The sequence below is a fragment of the Orbicella faveolata genome, unplaced genomic scaffold (genome assembly GCF_042242905.1).
Source record: "Orbicella faveolata isolate gen_17 unplaced genomic scaffold, um_ofav_v1 contig_1, whole genome shotgun sequence".
Taxonomy (NCBI): Eukaryota; Metazoa; Cnidaria; class Anthozoa; order Scleractinia; family Merulinidae; genus Orbicella; species Orbicella faveolata.
The window spans coordinates 17,655,949-17,673,233 of record NW_028301536.1 but is presented as its reverse complement, the minus strand read 5'-3'; the positions used below and the strand labels follow the sequence as shown (position 1 = coordinate 17,673,233).

The 17,285-nt window shown below is 38.8% G+C and overlaps 3 protein-coding genes across 3 annotated transcripts; 1 reads left to right on the top strand and 2 right to left on the bottom strand.

Annotated features, from left to right (window-relative positions):
* The first annotated feature begins 1,672 nt into the window (after nucleotides 1-1,672).
* Nucleotides 1,673-5,599, top strand: LOC110045669 (E3 ubiquitin-protein ligase RNF103-like). Its single transcript, XM_020751270.2, has one exon. It carries the CDS (start codon nucleotides 1,721-1,723, stop codon nucleotides 3,638-3,640), a length of 1,920 nt encoding a protein of 639 aa, XP_020606929.2. The 5' UTR covers nucleotides 1,673-1,720; the 3' UTR covers nucleotides 3,641-5,599.
* A 1,337-nt stretch (nucleotides 5,600-6,936) lies between these two features.
* On the bottom strand, nucleotides 6,937-13,093 carry LOC110045714 (protein D2-like). Its single transcript, XM_020751333.2, has 4 exons — nucleotides 12,799-13,093; nucleotides 9,122-9,226; nucleotides 7,749-7,797; nucleotides 6,937-7,471 (listed from the first exon to the last, which is right to left on the bottom strand). The coding sequence occupies exons 1-4, from the start codon at nucleotides 13,045-13,047 to the stop codon at nucleotides 7,281-7,283; spliced, it is 594 nt and encodes a 197-aa protein (XP_020606992.2). The 5' UTR covers nucleotides 13,048-13,093; the 3' UTR covers nucleotides 6,937-7,280.
* A 1,350-nt stretch (nucleotides 13,094-14,443) lies between these two features.
* Nucleotides 14,444-17,150, bottom strand: LOC110045626 (protein D2-like). Its single transcript, XM_020751221.2, has 4 exons — nucleotides 16,908-17,150; nucleotides 16,211-16,315; nucleotides 15,791-15,839; nucleotides 14,444-15,078 (listed from the first exon to the last, which is right to left on the bottom strand). The coding sequence occupies exons 1-4, from the start codon at nucleotides 17,148-17,150 to the stop codon at nucleotides 14,855-14,857; spliced, it is 621 nt and encodes a 206-aa protein (XP_020606880.1). The 3' UTR covers nucleotides 14,444-14,854.
* Between the last annotated feature and the right edge of the window lie 135 nt (nucleotides 17,151-17,285).

The window sequence follows — 17,285 nt, the reverse complement described above, 5'->3', positions numbered from 1 at the left end:
TAATAAGTTGCCATTGGTTTCACAAGAGTGTAAAATACATTCATTTTCCTCTTATTGGGTGTGTTGCTTTCTTTGCATGAGAACATCCCAATTGGGAGGCAAGGACTCCACCATATGAGGGTTGGGAAGGCTTGTCAGATAATTTGAATTCAACCCCTACAGAGACCAATCTGGGTGTGGCTCGTGATTTGACCCGCAAAAACATACCACTTTAAAACAGGCAGACAGCATTTCTTTTTAATTCTTTCTTTGCATGAAACCCCAAAAGATACCTTGACAGATACAATAGTGGTGTTTCATCCTGAACACCATAACTGAGACCAACCTCTGTGATTCACACCTCTAAGTAAGACAACAAGCATCCTCATCCTTTCCACATGGGAGTCCTCATCCCTCCCTGGGAGGACATAAGGCTTATAGTCTTATGTTGTGGAATTTACATATACCAAGGGTCTAGATTAGCACATTATGTGAAATGAAGAGAATCGAAAGGGACTTACCATTCTAACACTGTCAGTTTTACTGATATTCCAGGTATCCTGTTTGGTTTTTCTGAAAGAAAAGAAGGCCAGAGACTAGGAAAAAAAAAAAAAAAGAAAGATAAAATCACTCAAGATAAAATCACTCAAGAAAATCACTACATATCTACAAGGGATTACCCAAAAAAGTATAGCAAAGATATCAGTAAAGTCAGCTGTTGTTGTTAATTTGCCAGCTAGAGAGTTCTTTTGTTTCATTTCCTGGAAATTTAAACAACAAAAAAATTGTTTGTAAACAAATATCTTCCCTGGCTATAATTATTAAACCGTCAAGATCCCTATCAAATTTGTGAACCATAATTTATAGTAAATCTTAGGTATTGCACATTGTACAACATTTCTTAAGTGTTTAAAAATAATTCTGATGCAGACACACTCTGTTACTTGTTTGACGTTTTCTACGTATCAGCCATGCCCTTTTGGCCATCTTGCAGTGACAATGTCAACCTCAGTGAAATCTCTGTCAACCTTGCCCCTGTTTTAGGCACCATTCTTTTCAATTAACAGTCACTCACTCGCCCCGTTAAGTTAAATGGCTGCTTTTTCTTCTCGTTAGGTATACACTGATATTGGAAATTTCCAGTTAATTGAATAAAAATTTGAGAAGAAACGTATTTAAAATGGCGGCACACTGTTCTCAGACCAACCAACACCGAATATTTCGTCCATTACTTTCAATGAAAACTCAATTCACTGGATATTTCCATTGCCATTTTACCCAGAGCTTTACAAAAATTGTTTGGTGTGTCGAGAAAGAACTTCTGCAAGTAATAACCCATAGCTATACATGTAGCTATTAATTGTGGAAAATCTTCCTCAAATGTCAAAGTTGTGAAGACCTTGAGTTACCTTGGTCATGGGGAGTATCCATGCCTTAGTCTGGCTACGAAGTTCAACACTCACTCTTTTTTAGTAGACTGCTGTCCTATTCCTCAGCTAAAGGTAATCATCCGCTGAGTTAAACGATATTAAAGACGATGATAAACTTCACCAGATATAAAATCAAAGGGAAAAAAAATAAATAAGTAAAAACCGCTTGCTCCCATCAGCTCGTTAGTCACACAGATGTACAGGATCTCGCGACTCGTTTTCGAAGTAGCCAATCAAAACACAGAATACATCGATTATTTGCCGCCAAATATAGCACCTGATCCGATGCATGTTATTATGCTGTGATCGCCATGTTGGCAAAGCTGTTGATAGTGCTGTTGAGTTATCTCCTTTTGGCCTTTCTTGTTGCTCGGATCTTCGAAATTTCATCGACATGGTTAAAAGCGGGGTGTTTAGCCAGTCAGCTTTTAAATCCGTTCGCTCTAAGCGTGAGAAAACTGAAGGCGATCTTGGAACAACGGGGCGTGAGTTACACTGGCTTGGTGGAGAAGAAAGAGCTTGCCGAGTTGGTTGAGGCTTGTGGTGCGGTGACGGAGGCTGAAAACTGCTCTCTTGTCACCGAAAATTCTGGAGACGACAAAGAAGAAAGCGACGAGTTGCAGTTCACCGGAGCATCTCACTTCTTTGAAGAAGTGGAAGACACGAAAGCGGGGACTTGGTTGGTTGATGTCATACCCCAGGGTCATACTTCTCTGCTCCGTAGAAAGCAGTGGGTAGCGCTTAAAAGAAAGATATCTCGATTTGGCATTCGAATAGGAACGTTTAATTGTGAAAACGGCCTTAGACTGTGCAAAAAATACGGCTGGCACGAGCCATCCCTTGTCATTTCAATGCCCCAGGGAAATCAACCCAAGGGTAACGTCATTTTAAAAACATACGATTCGAAACCGTCGGTTGAACTTGTGTTTAAATGGATAAACACACAGCTGTCATCCAAGATTGCAATGTTTGACAGCGTAGAAGAATTTACTGGCACATTTAAAGCAAGATTGAAGGAAAATCCCGTCTATGTTGTGCTATTTTCTACCTTGCCAGATCCTCCTTTGTATCTTGGTTCACTGTCAGTTCACTTCACAGGAAGGGTTCGATTCGGACACGTACATATACACGATTGGATGACAAAAAGACATATCTTTAAGAAATACAACATGGATAATTTCCCTAGCCTTATGATATTTACACCGGAGGGGAATTTGACTTACGGCCACAGAAAAGGAGAATGGATAACATACCGCCCGCTGGATCTATTTTTGAGAACGATACATCCAGAGGTGAATGATGTTTTTGTGACAGTTCTGCTGGTTGTGAATATGAGCTGTTTTATGGGATTGTTCCTAATGAATGGAGGTATACTGAAAAGATTGATCCACTTTGTATGGCTTCTGATATTCTACAACACCAGTCTAATAATACTGTGCCTGCCAGTTCTTGCACTGTTCCAACTGCCATTCCTGACCCCAATTCTGGATTTGACTCTCAAGTACTGCAGATATGCCATGACATCTGATGTTGCAGCCATCCTGAGGGATTACATATGTTTGGGTTTACAACACAGGGGGCTTGTATTTGGTGGATATGTCATGTATGGCATGCTGATACGATGGATTCAAGTAAGGATTAATGGTTACTTTGGCCTGGAGAGTGAAAACAACAATGTTACTTCAATATCTGAATGGTTTGCTCAAGATCTATACTACCTAACAAATGCTGTTCAAACATTTCCCTCCCTGAGACAACCACGAGTTGACTACAGTGCCTCAGGTCTCGAAGATGGATTTGAGCTCCTTGTGCGACGCCTTGCTGTCCCTGAATTGTGGCTTCGCCCAATAATTCCCACTGAATATATCAACAGCCTGCCAGTGTGGAAGTTCTGCTGTTCTCAGGTAAACCAATGCTGTGACACAAAACATGAGGATTGCACAAAAAAGCATGTGCTTGGCAGCACTTGCTGCCAAGAATCTCCAAAACCAGCTGGAATGCTAGTGGGACATGACTGTGCAATATGTCTGGAGGACTTCAAAAAAGGATGCTTTTTACTTGGTTTGCCCTGTGGTCATTGTTACCATCAAAAGTGTATTGAAGTATGGTTATGCGGAGGACATACCAGTGGTCATTACTGTTGCCCTGTTTGTCGTTGGCCAGCTTACAAGCGAAAACCACTAGCACTGGAAACCAATCTCTCAAGGGATCAATCTCAAAGAAACACCTAGCTGAATTCATCCTTTTACTGTGTTACCTTTATGTTACAGTTGTCCTTAGAACTACATTAACAACATTAGTTAACATGACAAAAACAAAATTTTTATTTCTGATAAATTTGTTTTAACCTCTATTTTTCAGCACAAGGGTTGTAGAAGTAATATATCAAACATGAGAGACAGTGTTTCATCTGGATATCCAAACACTGAGAAGAGAGTTGAAAATACGACATGCAGCGGAGTATTTTTGACGAACTTTAAGGTGTTTGGATAGCCAATGAAACACTGTCTTGAGTGTTTGATATATCTTCTCAATCGAAACAAAAACTAAGGAATAAACGGAGAAGTAAAATCGTCAAAATCTATGCTAATTAAGACCGGGTATCCAAACCTCCTTCACGGTTGTGATTTTCTTTGTTTTAACTTGATGAATTATTAATGAGTTTGAGAAGTAACTTGAGAGGTATCACTCTTGAAGTTTGCATTTTCTGTTGAGAGGGTTGCAAAGGGTTTTTGCTTGACACATGAGAGCAAAAATTAGAGTAAAACACATGAAAAACAATGAAAAGGTGTATATGATTTGTACATATGGAAAAAAAAAACCCTGTTGTTATACATGTAAGTAGCTGAAAGTATAGGTGGTGTGTGAATTTGTGTGAAATTCAATCACTCTCCCCCTTTGCTACCCTCCCTGGTGCTTGCAGGGCCATGGCCAATAACAGGCAAACTGAGGCACTTTCCTCAGTCTTTTTTTGTTGTTCATAGTCATCATAAACACCCTAAATACCTAGGAAGAGAATTTAACCAGGGACATTCATAATTTGCCTCAGTCATAATTGTTTTCTGCCTACAGCCCTCTGTTGTGATAATTTGCTGTGGTACAGTGCATTTGTGGAAATTTCACTATACATGTGTAAACTTACACTATATTTAGGCTTTACCATGTCTTTTCAGATATTAGTTTATTCTGTACAAGGGGAACTCTGTTTTTGAGCTTTTTTTTGTCTGTACGGGTTATTGACCAAGTGTGAGGTCAAGATGGCTGGACATTGGCCAAGTTCTTTTTTTGCATGTTTATGGACCGAGACGGAGTCGAGGTCCATAAACTCGCAAAAAAAAGAACGAGGCCAATGTCCAGCCATTTTGACCGAACAAGCTTGGTCAATAAAGGATTTATTATATGGCTTTTGGGGAAATTTTTCTTGCGGGACACGGCGGGTAGTCCCGAGCGGGCAAGATAGCTCCATCTTGCCAGCTCGGGTAGCCAATCACAGCGCAGGATTTGATTCATCTTGCCCGCTCACAGAGCTAGCCATATAATAATTGTGTGTATGGCCACGGTTTCCCTTATACATTCTTTTGTACCACACTCTAAGGCCTATAAAGAAAAAGTAGGAGCTACTTTATGGTTGTGCGCATGGGAGAAGCACAATTCATGGTTTTCTAATGGTTAGCAAGTTAGACTCAGTATCAAGAGAGTTGGATGTGAATTAGGGAACATTTTGAAGGGAAATTTAAAAATCCTGCCCTGGCTTTCATATTCTTTGTGCAGCTATTTTAATTTAGGTGCCCAGCCTTGTCAGACATCCGAGATTAGAGTGGAAAAATTTGAACAATCTCCTATACAGGTCTCACTTAACATAGTCTCTGATTGGTACAACCAATGGTTGTAGTGAACATAATTGTCAGTAAGGTCAAAAATCGAATTTCCCAGGTTCAATCTCAGATGGCTCTCTTTGGTAGTGAATTAGGACGTGTGGCACTGGAAAAAAAAACCTATGTTGTCAGGCAAAGGCTCACTAGAGATGCCCCAAAAGTGGTACAATTGTCTGCACTGTCAAATAAAATTGTAGAAATCTGGGGTATGTAGATAGCGTCCATGATTTCTTTTAGGACCAACAGTATTTACTAATTTTGACCAATACTGGAAAATTGATAGTTTTCAAATAAAATACAAATGGGCCTACCATAGTGTTGACCTCAAGCTTCTTTTACTACTAGTGTTAGGTGTGATGATAATTATTGTATCATTATAAATTATAACCGTTGAAGTCTTTGGATTAAACCCTTCATTGCCACAACCATTTCTGTTCCATATATATAAAAAAATGACAATGGAACTTTACCAGCCGCTAACTTTGTAAATAACTGAATATAGCCTCTGCTGGTCAGTGATCATTTGCATTTGCAAAGTGTTACCACTGCCCCCATTGTCTCTGCCTCTGGGTTTAAGGCCAATCAAACCATCAGTATACCACTGTACTAGGTCCAAGAGTGTTTTTCTCTAGTGCTGTTCTCTCAAATGGCCTCTCCCAAAATGTGGAATATGTTACTACTGCTATTACTATCTGGAATCTCGAATTCCATAAATCAAAGAAAGCTAGTTCTTCAAATGAGCAAAAGTGGCATTGAATAGTTTGTCCCTGTAAAACTGCTGTGAAACTCGGAAAACTGTGAACGCCAGAAATATATATGGAATGTTATTGTGCAGCAAGGAAAAGGCTAATTAGGTGTGAGAAAACAAAACTGAAAACAGCTTTTTTGTTTATGGTCTTGAACTTTACTGTGATTGCTCAGTACACAATTGACCTGTCACAATCAAATCAAAGGGTTAACAGTTTTTTTTTACTGTCACAGTCTGTGATGAGGTGAATTTTTAAAAAATGGCATCAAATTTCACCTCTTGAAACACGGCCTCCCCGCCTGTCAAAATTTATGCAACCGGTATTTCTAGAGAAGGCTATGGTTACGAGAATTTAAACTTAAGTTCATCATAATTTGATTCTAAGCACCCTGAGAGCAACTAAAACCAGTTTTATAGAGGACAGGGTCTCGGTCCGAGGCAGCCAGCTGTGCCTCAATGGTTACACCTCTCATTAATTCCGATATCCAACATAGGCTAAGTAGGTTTGTTTTTCCATGAAGCCAATATAATATTTTGGAACAAAATTGCAGTGGAAACAAATTGCTGTGAAAGAATGAATGAATCCTCGTCATTTTTCACCTTACTATATTGTAATCATTTTGAGTAAATGAAAATCAACAAGCCATGGAATGGCAACAGTTTTCTGTAGAGTAAAGATTCCCACTTTTTTGGCTGACCTGCCCACATTCCTTAGTGTTGTTGTGAGTTGACTGTTATTGAAGTTCAAACTAAAGGTGGGAAAGGGAAAGAAGCAGTTGAATGTGTTAAAAATACTTAAACACATTTATCAGCTTTTTCCCTTTCCATTCATTTGGGTTGGATTCACATCTTCTATCCATTGCTACACTTTGCTTTTAAAAACAGTCAGTCTAAATTACTAAAGTTTCGTCTAAAACTATACACTTTATTTCATGTAATTACACTGCATACAGGTGTAAATGAATGCTTGATCCAATGTAAATTCCATCAAACATATAAAATATACTTTTCTCTCTTTTACTTATCATTATTATTTTTTTTTTCATGGCATCCTCGCATCACTTTTTTCCTGACTTTACCAGTTCTTGTTACATCTTGTGTTCTATTAATTTTTTTAGCATAGATTAATGCTGCAATGGAACTTGCATTGTTGCTGCATCAAACAATGAACAAACTCTGTCACGTGTACTAAGTACTTGTCATGTCTGATTCTATAATGCAAATGTTATAAACATTGTTTGTCCTAATTCACTCATTTTCAGTTGTAAACATGTTTGCAGCCACAGCTGTCAAATGAAATTTTCCCTTATATTTATCAATTGAGAAGCCACAACGTTTGTCAACCTCAGCTTCGCTGCCCAAATCTTCCTGTTGTTTGAAGACAAACAAGTAGTACCTATGGGGACCAGACCCTTTAGGTGGAGTAGGTGGATTGTAATCTGCAATGAGAGAACAACATAAATGATACACTGATAGCTGATCTCTACGACAAAACCTTCCACACCTGGTTATCTACATATCATGATCAAAGCAAAAAGTTCACCCTAAGCAGGCCACATACTGTACAAAATCAAACCCTTTGAAAGGGGACATCACAGATGACCTATGATGTATAGGCTGAGAAGCATGTACCTCTATATATCCTATTTTAAATCAAACTGAAAAGCACACACACATTTCAAAACAATACAACTTAACCACATGAATCGTTTCTACCTGTGAAAGTAGAACCTGATCCAATACTTCCTTCCTTTAGGTCGTCTCCCTAAAGTAAGATAGCACCAAACAGTTACAAAAATGACAATTGTCACAGTCTATTTTCCCATTTCTATGAACTAACCAGATGCAAGTAAACCTTATTGTCAAAAATGGTGATTGAGTGCAACAAAGCTCTTGAAAAGAATGTATGCTGATCTCACTGCAAGTGTTCACTCTAAAAACCATATGTGGTGGGATGGTTTAGGGTGCTAGTGTTGTAATCTGGAGGTCCCGGGTTCAAGGCCTCCACCCTGCCACTGGCGGAATTTGTTTCTCGGTAGTCTCGAATTCAAATCCAGAGTCACTCTTTTAGGGGTGGGAAATGGTAAATGCGAGACTTTGCGAGATGGTGAGACAGGCATTTTTCTTTGTGAACCCGAGACATTTTGACTTTTTAGATTGCAAGACCGAGACTTCAAAGTGTTTTGAGTGTGAGCGCGAGACGTTCAGACTCTAACCTGCAGAACAGGTGGATTAGCAGGCTCTCACCAGGGCGCTTATATGTACCTGGACTTTTTCTGCCCTGCTCTCACGCTTCGCGCACGTGCTCGTGTATCACGCTAGAATCCGCTAATCCAGCTGTTCTGCAGACTATTCAGACTCTTAAAATTCGAGCCCCAGATTTAGTTGAGAGCTAGAATGAGCTTGTACAGCCTTAAGCCAGCTTCTTGGAACTGACTGGAACTGGAAATTTGATTATAACACACTATGTTATGATACCCTAGAGAAAAAAAACTGTTTTTCTGGCGCCAAAACGGACATTGCGGTAGGTTTTGTACCTTTTTGTGGAATTAAGACAATAAGGAGAAGTTAGGATTAACTTTTTCTCACAAAATTTTTAAGTTGCTTCATTGAAATTCCATATCAAGTGAAGAGAAGACGTCATTTATAAAAACAGATAAAGGAACGAATTGGGACTTCTAGACCCAGTTCTTACAAAGACAACAAAACATTCCCTCACCCTCCTTAAATGCCAGACACCATACACTACTTTTACGGCAGAATTCAATGTAATCATTGATCCAGTCATGCTTGAAAACATGGCACTTTGATGGCAACTGCCTGCTTATTTCACTTTAAATGCATATTTTTTAAGACTTCTGAGCGTTTACAGGCGGTAATAAGTGCTCTTACAAGCGGTAAATTTTACTGGTTGCCGCCTGATAAGGAGAACCCTGAATTTTACGAGACCCTTTTAATACATTCAGGTGCCACTGTGTCTGGGAACTTCAAGTGATGTTAAATTCCATGTTAGAGTGAATAAATCTAGGGGAAGACAAAAGATGGTACTAAGAATGAACTGCATTTTAATATACAATAATGTCACTAACTTCAATGTTGCCAAGAATCCAATGAAGCCAACTCTGACATGTAGGGTTGCCTCTAGAGGGTGCATCAGGGTCCACCATCATTATTAAATACTTCCCATCAGATTCCTGAGAACAAGTTTCAAAAGATTTAAGGGCACATTTAAATGACAGGTATTTTTTGATTAAGAAATAAAAAACAATTTTCTGTGTTTTTATCAAGTTTATAGCTCAACACAAGAAGACGTTTGGGAGAAGGATAACATGCTGCGGGAACAAAAGCTGTAAAGGAAATGTTTCCAAAAGATGTGTGATACTGCCGGTAAATTAGATATAAGGCTCAAAAGGCTCTTAATAGTGTCAAATATTCCAAATAGATTACCAGTGAACATTTGACACTTTTAAGGTAATTCCTCCGAAATAAAAGTGACAATAGATTTTTGTCCAAACTTTGTCCACTGAATATTTGTCATAAGATAACTTCAATTTTGAAATAAAAAGGGGGGGTGCCCATGCTCATTAAGGAGCAGTGAGGCATTGAAAATGCCCCATTTTGGCATTATTTAATGCTTATTATAAGAACGCATTCCCAGTAATATTATTGTAACATCTTTGTGAGCCCAGACTCATAAGAACACGCATTAAACTACAGTCAGTACAATGTGTTGGACACAAATAAACATTTTAAGTTTGATTCAGACAGAAAGCTAAATCCTTGATTAAAAATTTGAACTAAATTTCTTGACATGGTTACCGACTGCAAAATAGAAAAGACCACAGTGCATCTGCTATTTTTCTTATTTATTCAATTTTCAGCAATAGAAATTAGATCAGTCTTTTCTCACGCAAAGCTTATGATCAGTTGATTACAATGACTGGAAAAAAACATTGGGGTGCCCGTGCTCGTTGTTGAGCTAGAACCATTTTTCAAGTGACAGAACTCAATATCAAAGCAAATCTGTCATGTTTTCAATGTGCGCGTGCACAAGTGCACGCTAATGACACCATAAATTATACGCAGTAAGGATGCGCAATGCAAATGTGAGGAATGACCTTAAGAGCCTTTCAAGCCTTGTATCTAATAAATCCTTTATCGACCAAGCTTGTTCGATGAAGACAGCCGGATATTGGCCTTGTTCCTTTTTGCCAGTTTATGGACCTGATGACTTTGTTAAGGTTTATAAAATGTTTAAAACAAAAAAAGAAACAAACAAATTGGGCCAACATTAAGCCATCTCAACCTCCTGCTTGGTCAATAACCTATAAATATTCTATACTCGTCACCTGTTAGCCTTTACCCATTACCTGTTTATCACTACCAGTACTTGTAATAAATACCTGGCATAAACCTAAGATGCAATACATTGTTAACATAGATGTAAGTCTACTTCTTACAAATAATCTGGTATTATTGACATTTAGGGTTCTATAGTACGAGGAGGGTCATACAGGGGGGGTCTTGGGCACAGTTCACGAATGGAAAAAATAGAGGATCACGAATCACCGATATAAAAATTTTGTTTTCCCGAATCACAAAAATAAGCAAGTAAGATACTCTTTTTAACGACCTGTTCTTACACTAGAAGCAGTGTTTGAAGAAAGATTGCAAATCGCATATCTAAGTCACTCTCGATAGATGACTCAAACCGTTCGGAGAAATTGCATCCAAAAATCACGTACAGTGTAGACTAGAGTGGTAAAATCACAAATATCCGTTAATAATTCAGGTTCTTCACGGGTCACGCAATACCTTCAGGTCATGAGTCACAAAGAATAATAATTTCCCAAATTCACATTCCACGGAAAATAAAATCAGCTAAGCATGCATCATGAGAATACCCCTGTACAACCCTCTACAAGCTACAAAGAGAAGATACATTCCAGTGGGTCAATAATCAAAGAGACTCTCATGTGATTGGGGTGGGGATGTTTGACATCTCATTTAAGGGTATAAAGTCAGGATTTTGGTCCTGTAGAATGTTCAGGACTGGATGCACAATATGTTTACGCAAAAAGGTCTCTTTCAGTTGACCAAAGAAAAAAAAAATGGAATCATAATGTATTGATAGCAAGTTTAGACCTACATGGTATTAAATCTTTTAAATTTATTAATAGATGAAGCAATTGGTTACAACACCTTCATTGTTATTAACATTACTATAGGTTTCATTTAAGTGTTCCATTCCCCGATTCCAGAGGTTTGCTCTCTTACAAATATTAATATTTTCTCTGTCAAATTTGAACCAAAAAGTGGCGAGTCAAAGAGTTGCAAAGTGATGAGCAAGAGAACTTTTGTCGCGGCTGGACATGATTCTAAATACCATGCTGGAATGAGAGTCACAATGATCTGACTCTTTGGACTCTGATTGGTAAATTTTTTTTAAAAACCACAAAAAACAATGAGCTAAGTAATGTTCACACCTGGCTCTGTGCCAATAGATTATCTCTTAACATTGATAAGTCAAACTTTGTAATATTCCATCCACCACAAAAGAATGTACAAAGCCTTAATTCTTGTCTCAAAATTAATGATAAGCAATTAAAAAGAGAATACTGTATCAAATACTTGGGCATTATGATAGACATTATGATAGACATTATGATAGAAGTTCAGGAGAAGTATTGGAATTCGTAGCACAATCCGGTATTATGTAAGTCAAGAAATTTTATTGACTTTATATTATGGCTTAGTATATCCTTTTCTGATTTATGGACTGATTGCCTGGGGTAATACTTATGAGTCTACTCTAAATCCAATTTTTATCTTACAAAAAAAAGCAGTACGGGTGATGACATTCTCTAGCTTTGATCATCAACTCTAGTCAGCTATTCAAGTCTCTGGAGATCATTAAAATTTCTGATCTCGTTACCTTCGTCATTGCCACTTTCATGTATAAATTTCATAATCAATTATTGTTACCCTCTGTCTTCTAGTCCTTCTTCACTAAGTTAGATACCGTCCACAGATACAATACCAGGCATTCTGCAAAACAGTCTTACTATCCTCTCAAAGCAAGAACAAATTATGGAAAATTTAATATTCAATTTCAGGGCCCTAAGATATGGAATGCTATTGATTATGATATAAAGCACTTGCCAATTTCATCATTCAAAGTTAAACTGAAACAGAGCTTTCTCCAAAGCTACTAGTCAATTCTCTTTTTTTTTTCACATTAAGATATTATCACTGTTTTTGCAACGCCTTACCATTATTTATCTGATATTCTTCATTGTTCAGTTCAAATATATATTTTTTTATTTAAGGTAATAGATTACGCATGTAATTTCAGCTTGTTTTCTTCTTTACTTTCTGGTATATATTATATTTTGTATGTGTGTCCGGCCAAAATTTGACTAACCAATTTGTAAACTGGCAACCCGGCATTTTTAACCTAGTGGTTATTTCGGGTTGCCTGAACCCTAATTTTTAGCAATATTTTATATATTTCTGTATTAATTAATGAAAAAAGGGTAATAAAGAGGATGTTGTTGTTATGAGTTTCATTCGCAAGATTCATTTGTCATGGGAGTCCCAACGCCCGATTCTGGGGCATAAGCTCTCCCAAAATAAATTACTACAAGTTTTGCTTCATATAAATTAGATTTGTCGAGTCAGGTGACTGACCTTGATGGGTTTTTTACATTCTATAATTCATCACAGGCTTTTAAAATGAAGGTCCATTTTCATTACAAACCCTTACCGCATCTGAATACTTCACCATCGGGGCTGTCCTTTTGAAGGAATCTTTGAACTCCTGTAACGGTACGTAGTCGCCGCAGGTTACAGATTCCTTGAGATTCTCAGTCTCAAATGTAACCTCAAATTTGTCTAATGTTAATGGACTTAATGGGAAATCATCGCCAAAAGGTTCGCATTTGTTCTGAGAGTAGTGGACAAGCGAAAAGCCCAAAAGCAGAGCGATAAACACCCCACGTTTACAACGCGCCATCTTTGTAACTGATCACGTGACACGATGTCAAAAAAAAAAAAACAAAAAAAACAGTACATTCAAACTCGTATCCAGATCTCCTTTGTCGAGGCGCTATCCTCAGTGCGTCGGAGAAATTTGAAAAAACGCAGGCTTTTATTTCTACTGTTACGTTAGGTCTACCGTCCGCACTTATCCGTCACGAAAACGGTGGAATTTGAAAACAGCGGTTTTTCGTTTTCATTTTGGAAAACGAACTTTAGAAAATGATGTCGACACGACAATCTGGTGATTTACCTGCCCGAGCTTTCCTCAAACACAATGCAAATCCGAAATTGCTGTACGTCAAGAGAATAATCTGTTGTGTACATACGATGCTAAAAGTATGGGTTTGAGCCGTTTCCGTCTGAAATAGGGTATACTTTGCACTCTTTTCTGGAATTGGTTAGGTTGTTTATAGGAAACTGACTTTTCTCCATTAAAATCAGGAAATTTGAAGCCCTTCCCAAATATCTACCCAGATGGAATCCTTTCCTGGTTGGCTAAGATCATGTCTTAGAGACAAACAAATGTTTCCAGAGGTCTGAAACTACGGTATCGAAAATCACGTATTTTCGTCTGATATAAAGAAACCCTTAGGGAACCCCTCAGGGGTACGGTGACCAATTTAGCTGGGATTCAGGGGTCAGCTTTTTTGTTAAAAAAAAATATCGCGCCCGAAAGCCGAAACGTTTTCACTCCCTTTGTAGCTTTGTAGCTTGTGTCAATATAAATGGAAAATTGTTTTTAGCTCTGTATTTATTATTTTATATGCATACATTTCAATTAATGTTTTTAGTTCAGTAGTAGACCCCACAAGCTTTGTAGCCTTAACTCTTATCACGTCGAAATAAAGGTTTTAGCGGAGCTCCTGCGCGCCGAAGGCGCGCGAACGGAACCCCATACCTTAGAAAATTTGGTAACCCATCGATCTGACAAATTTTGGTTGTCACGTGACGGTCCGTACGTACGTACGTCCGTCCGTACGCTAATATCTTAAAAACTAAGAGATTAACACCATTACCATAGCTACGTCTTTGATTTTGGGCGTCCACTCTATTGTTAATTGACAGCTGTCACAACAAGCTATCCGCTGACCAGTATCACGTGACTATATCGCGGGCTCGAGAGCTCATCGAGGTTGCGTGTTTTTTAAAGTTGACCGTTGACCAGTTACTGGTTTGCCGATTGGATCGTGGGCTCAAGTCACGTTATTTCTCTGGGGGAGAAAGAAGGAGTACTCGCAAAGGCAAAATTTCGGCGCAAATTAACCCCTGGCGCGTTGTTGACTTTTCTTTTGACATATTCCTTGTACAATCGTCTCTTGGAAAGTCCCTGATATATTGCGTACGTAATTTCTCCAATCTTTGTTAGGATTGTTGGGTATAGTTTGTTAAAATTTAACTGGAAAAAATAGAAAAACCACACGATGAACAATTACATGCTCACAAATGATCATTTTTTGAGTTTCTGACCCAAGAAAAAATAATTCTCTTTCCTTTATCGTCAGTTATTGCAATCAGGAGCTCCGCTTTTAGGCTTGGTTAAATCTATATACTATGTTTATGTTTATATATGTTACTCCCCCTGCCCCTTGTCGGAGTAACGAAAGCGTTCACCTAACTTCGAGTTTGATTTTGATTAATTAGTTACAGAGTCTCGAGTTCAACATACGACTCAGACGTCCGCCATTTTAATTAGTACACATCACATACAAACGATGTATATGAGAACTTCAAACATGGCTATCATAGTGTAAATGAGTCTGAGACGACAAGTCACATTGTCCCTATGTCAAAATGAGTTCGCTGATGACAACAACGTTCTGGTATTCCGACCGGAACATATTCATGGCCACTGGCTTGAGCTGAAAATCTTGAATGAAAGCGTCTATGTTAAATCCACACCTGTTAGCAATATGAATTCCATCCACCAGCCTTTCCTTCTGTTCGAACACGAAGAAGTAAAAGCGATGTATTCCTTGCCCTGGCTGAGGGTTGGGTGGATTGTATTCTAAGAAACAAGAGAAACAGATCGCAACTTTAACATGAGCGTTTAGTCTTCTATTCCACACGACTCTTTTCCAAACCTCTTTGTAAGGCTCTGTTGTCTTCTTGTTAGCCAGGGGAAGGGAAAGAGAAGGTGTCTGGGAACTGCGTTGCTCCTTTCTAGCTTTTTCATCGTTTTTTTTACCTTCGCCCCTGAACTGTTGTCTCCGAAGTTGAAGTAAAGCAGTGATAACTGCGAGCAGGCACCCATTACTAGGAGCGTGCAATTCCCATAATAATTAATTAAGCCTATATCACGGCTTTTTTTACAGACCGGTCTATTTTTAGGCTTCTTTTTCCGCGACATACATGAGCGCGCATCATGATCAGAAAAGAAAAAAATCTTTGTTTTTCTTTTTAATCCCGCGGTGAAATGATGACGTCAGGTAAAAATTATGTCTGTGCTTGTGATTGGTCACTGAAGTTCCAGAGGGGGTCTGAATTCGCGATAATTTCAAACTAAAAATAGATCGCTCTGTGAAAACGCCGTGACAGGAATAAGGGTAGTTGCGCGCTCCTAGTAATGAGCTCCTGCTGCCAGACAATAAACATGCGAAAATCCAACGGGGAACACTCGCTACCTAGCTAGCAAGGGTCACACTTTCTTGCTTTGCTCGCTCTGCACCTCCACTTAAGATCTTGTACAAGGTTTCTCGCGGCTCAAAATATATACTGACCTCCGTAGATATTTCCTCCTCGAATCCTGCCAAAGGCCAAATGCTTACCCTAGAAGGTTGAATGGAAGTTTCAGAAGGCATAAGATAAATATTTGTAATCCAAGTTGATTGGTTCACTGTACTGTTTGTGTCCTTCGTGATTGGCTAGAGTGATTACTTTGCTGTTTATTTTACGACACTCCATTGAAAACCGCTCGAAAAGCTAGTCTAAATCAGAGACGTAGCTTTCCTACTCGAATCTCAAATGTCCTCATTTGGGCGTTCAAAAGCACCAGAAATATTAAGTTCGACCCAACTAAAGAAGAGTGCAACCTGGGCACAAGACTATATAGGTGTAGAGTCTGGTGGTATAAGACACCTCCAAACTGACTAATTATTACTCACCTTGAGTCGACCTCAGATATATGAAACTTCACTAACCTTAACATTGCCGAAAATAAAGTGAACCCAATGGCGACATAGCGGATTGGTAAATGAGGGTGTATCCGGGTCCAACATTGCAACTAGGTACATCGTTTCATTGTCCTGAGATGATAAAAAAAGGTGCTGCAAAGATATAGCTCATTATACTTGACAATCATAAATACGTCATAGATTCATAAATCTTTCCTCGTTTCAATTTAAGTGTTTTTGTTTTTCATGCGTCCGAATCATTGCCAAAACAAAATGTCAACATTACACGATTGCAGACTGACAGAGTCTATTTTGCATGTACAAAGTTAAGGGTATTTATGCTTGCAAATATCATGAAACCAGTAAAAATCGGCGGACCACTACATGTACGTCATGCAAATATCAATGGCTTGGGGGAGGGGTGGAAGGCTGACGGCAGGCATAGGTGGGTCCCTGCGCTAGTTTGACAGTAAACATCTGTATACATCTGCGCATGACCGGAAAGTTTCTAACATATTTTCAATGTCATTTAGTAATTCTTTTGACCATCCACTAATGCTATGCATGGAATGTGGTATTGCAAAAGAAGATTACAAGCTAGCCGATTCCCATCCCTTTCAGTGCTGAACAATGTTATAGGTGTATTTATAGTGCGAACCAAGAGAGCGGCCGCCGACGACTTCGGGCAGTCGTACACCGCCATAATACTAACCAGTGTGCGTACCTCTGAAAACCTCACTATTGGAATCTCTGTGTTCACCTCATCTATAGATACCACCATACCGCAGTTTCTCGAGTCAAACATCCTCTCGCCAATAAGCACTTCTGCAAAAGGCAGCCTTCTTCCGTCGTAGATAAAATCTTCACAAGGGTCTTCCTCGTTAAAATACCTATCATCAGGAAGTAAAGAGGCCTTCAGGGTCGAAAAAACAGTAAAGGCGACGAGGAGAACACAAAAGGAAGCCATCTTGCCTCAAACCCGACACTATCTTTTGTCTAGGACTAAATATTCACATTTCTCTCGTGCAAGTGCCGTGAGAGAAGGGAGCTGAAGCGACCCCCCACGGCAACGGCAAAGAGAACGCTACCAAACAAAAGGTTT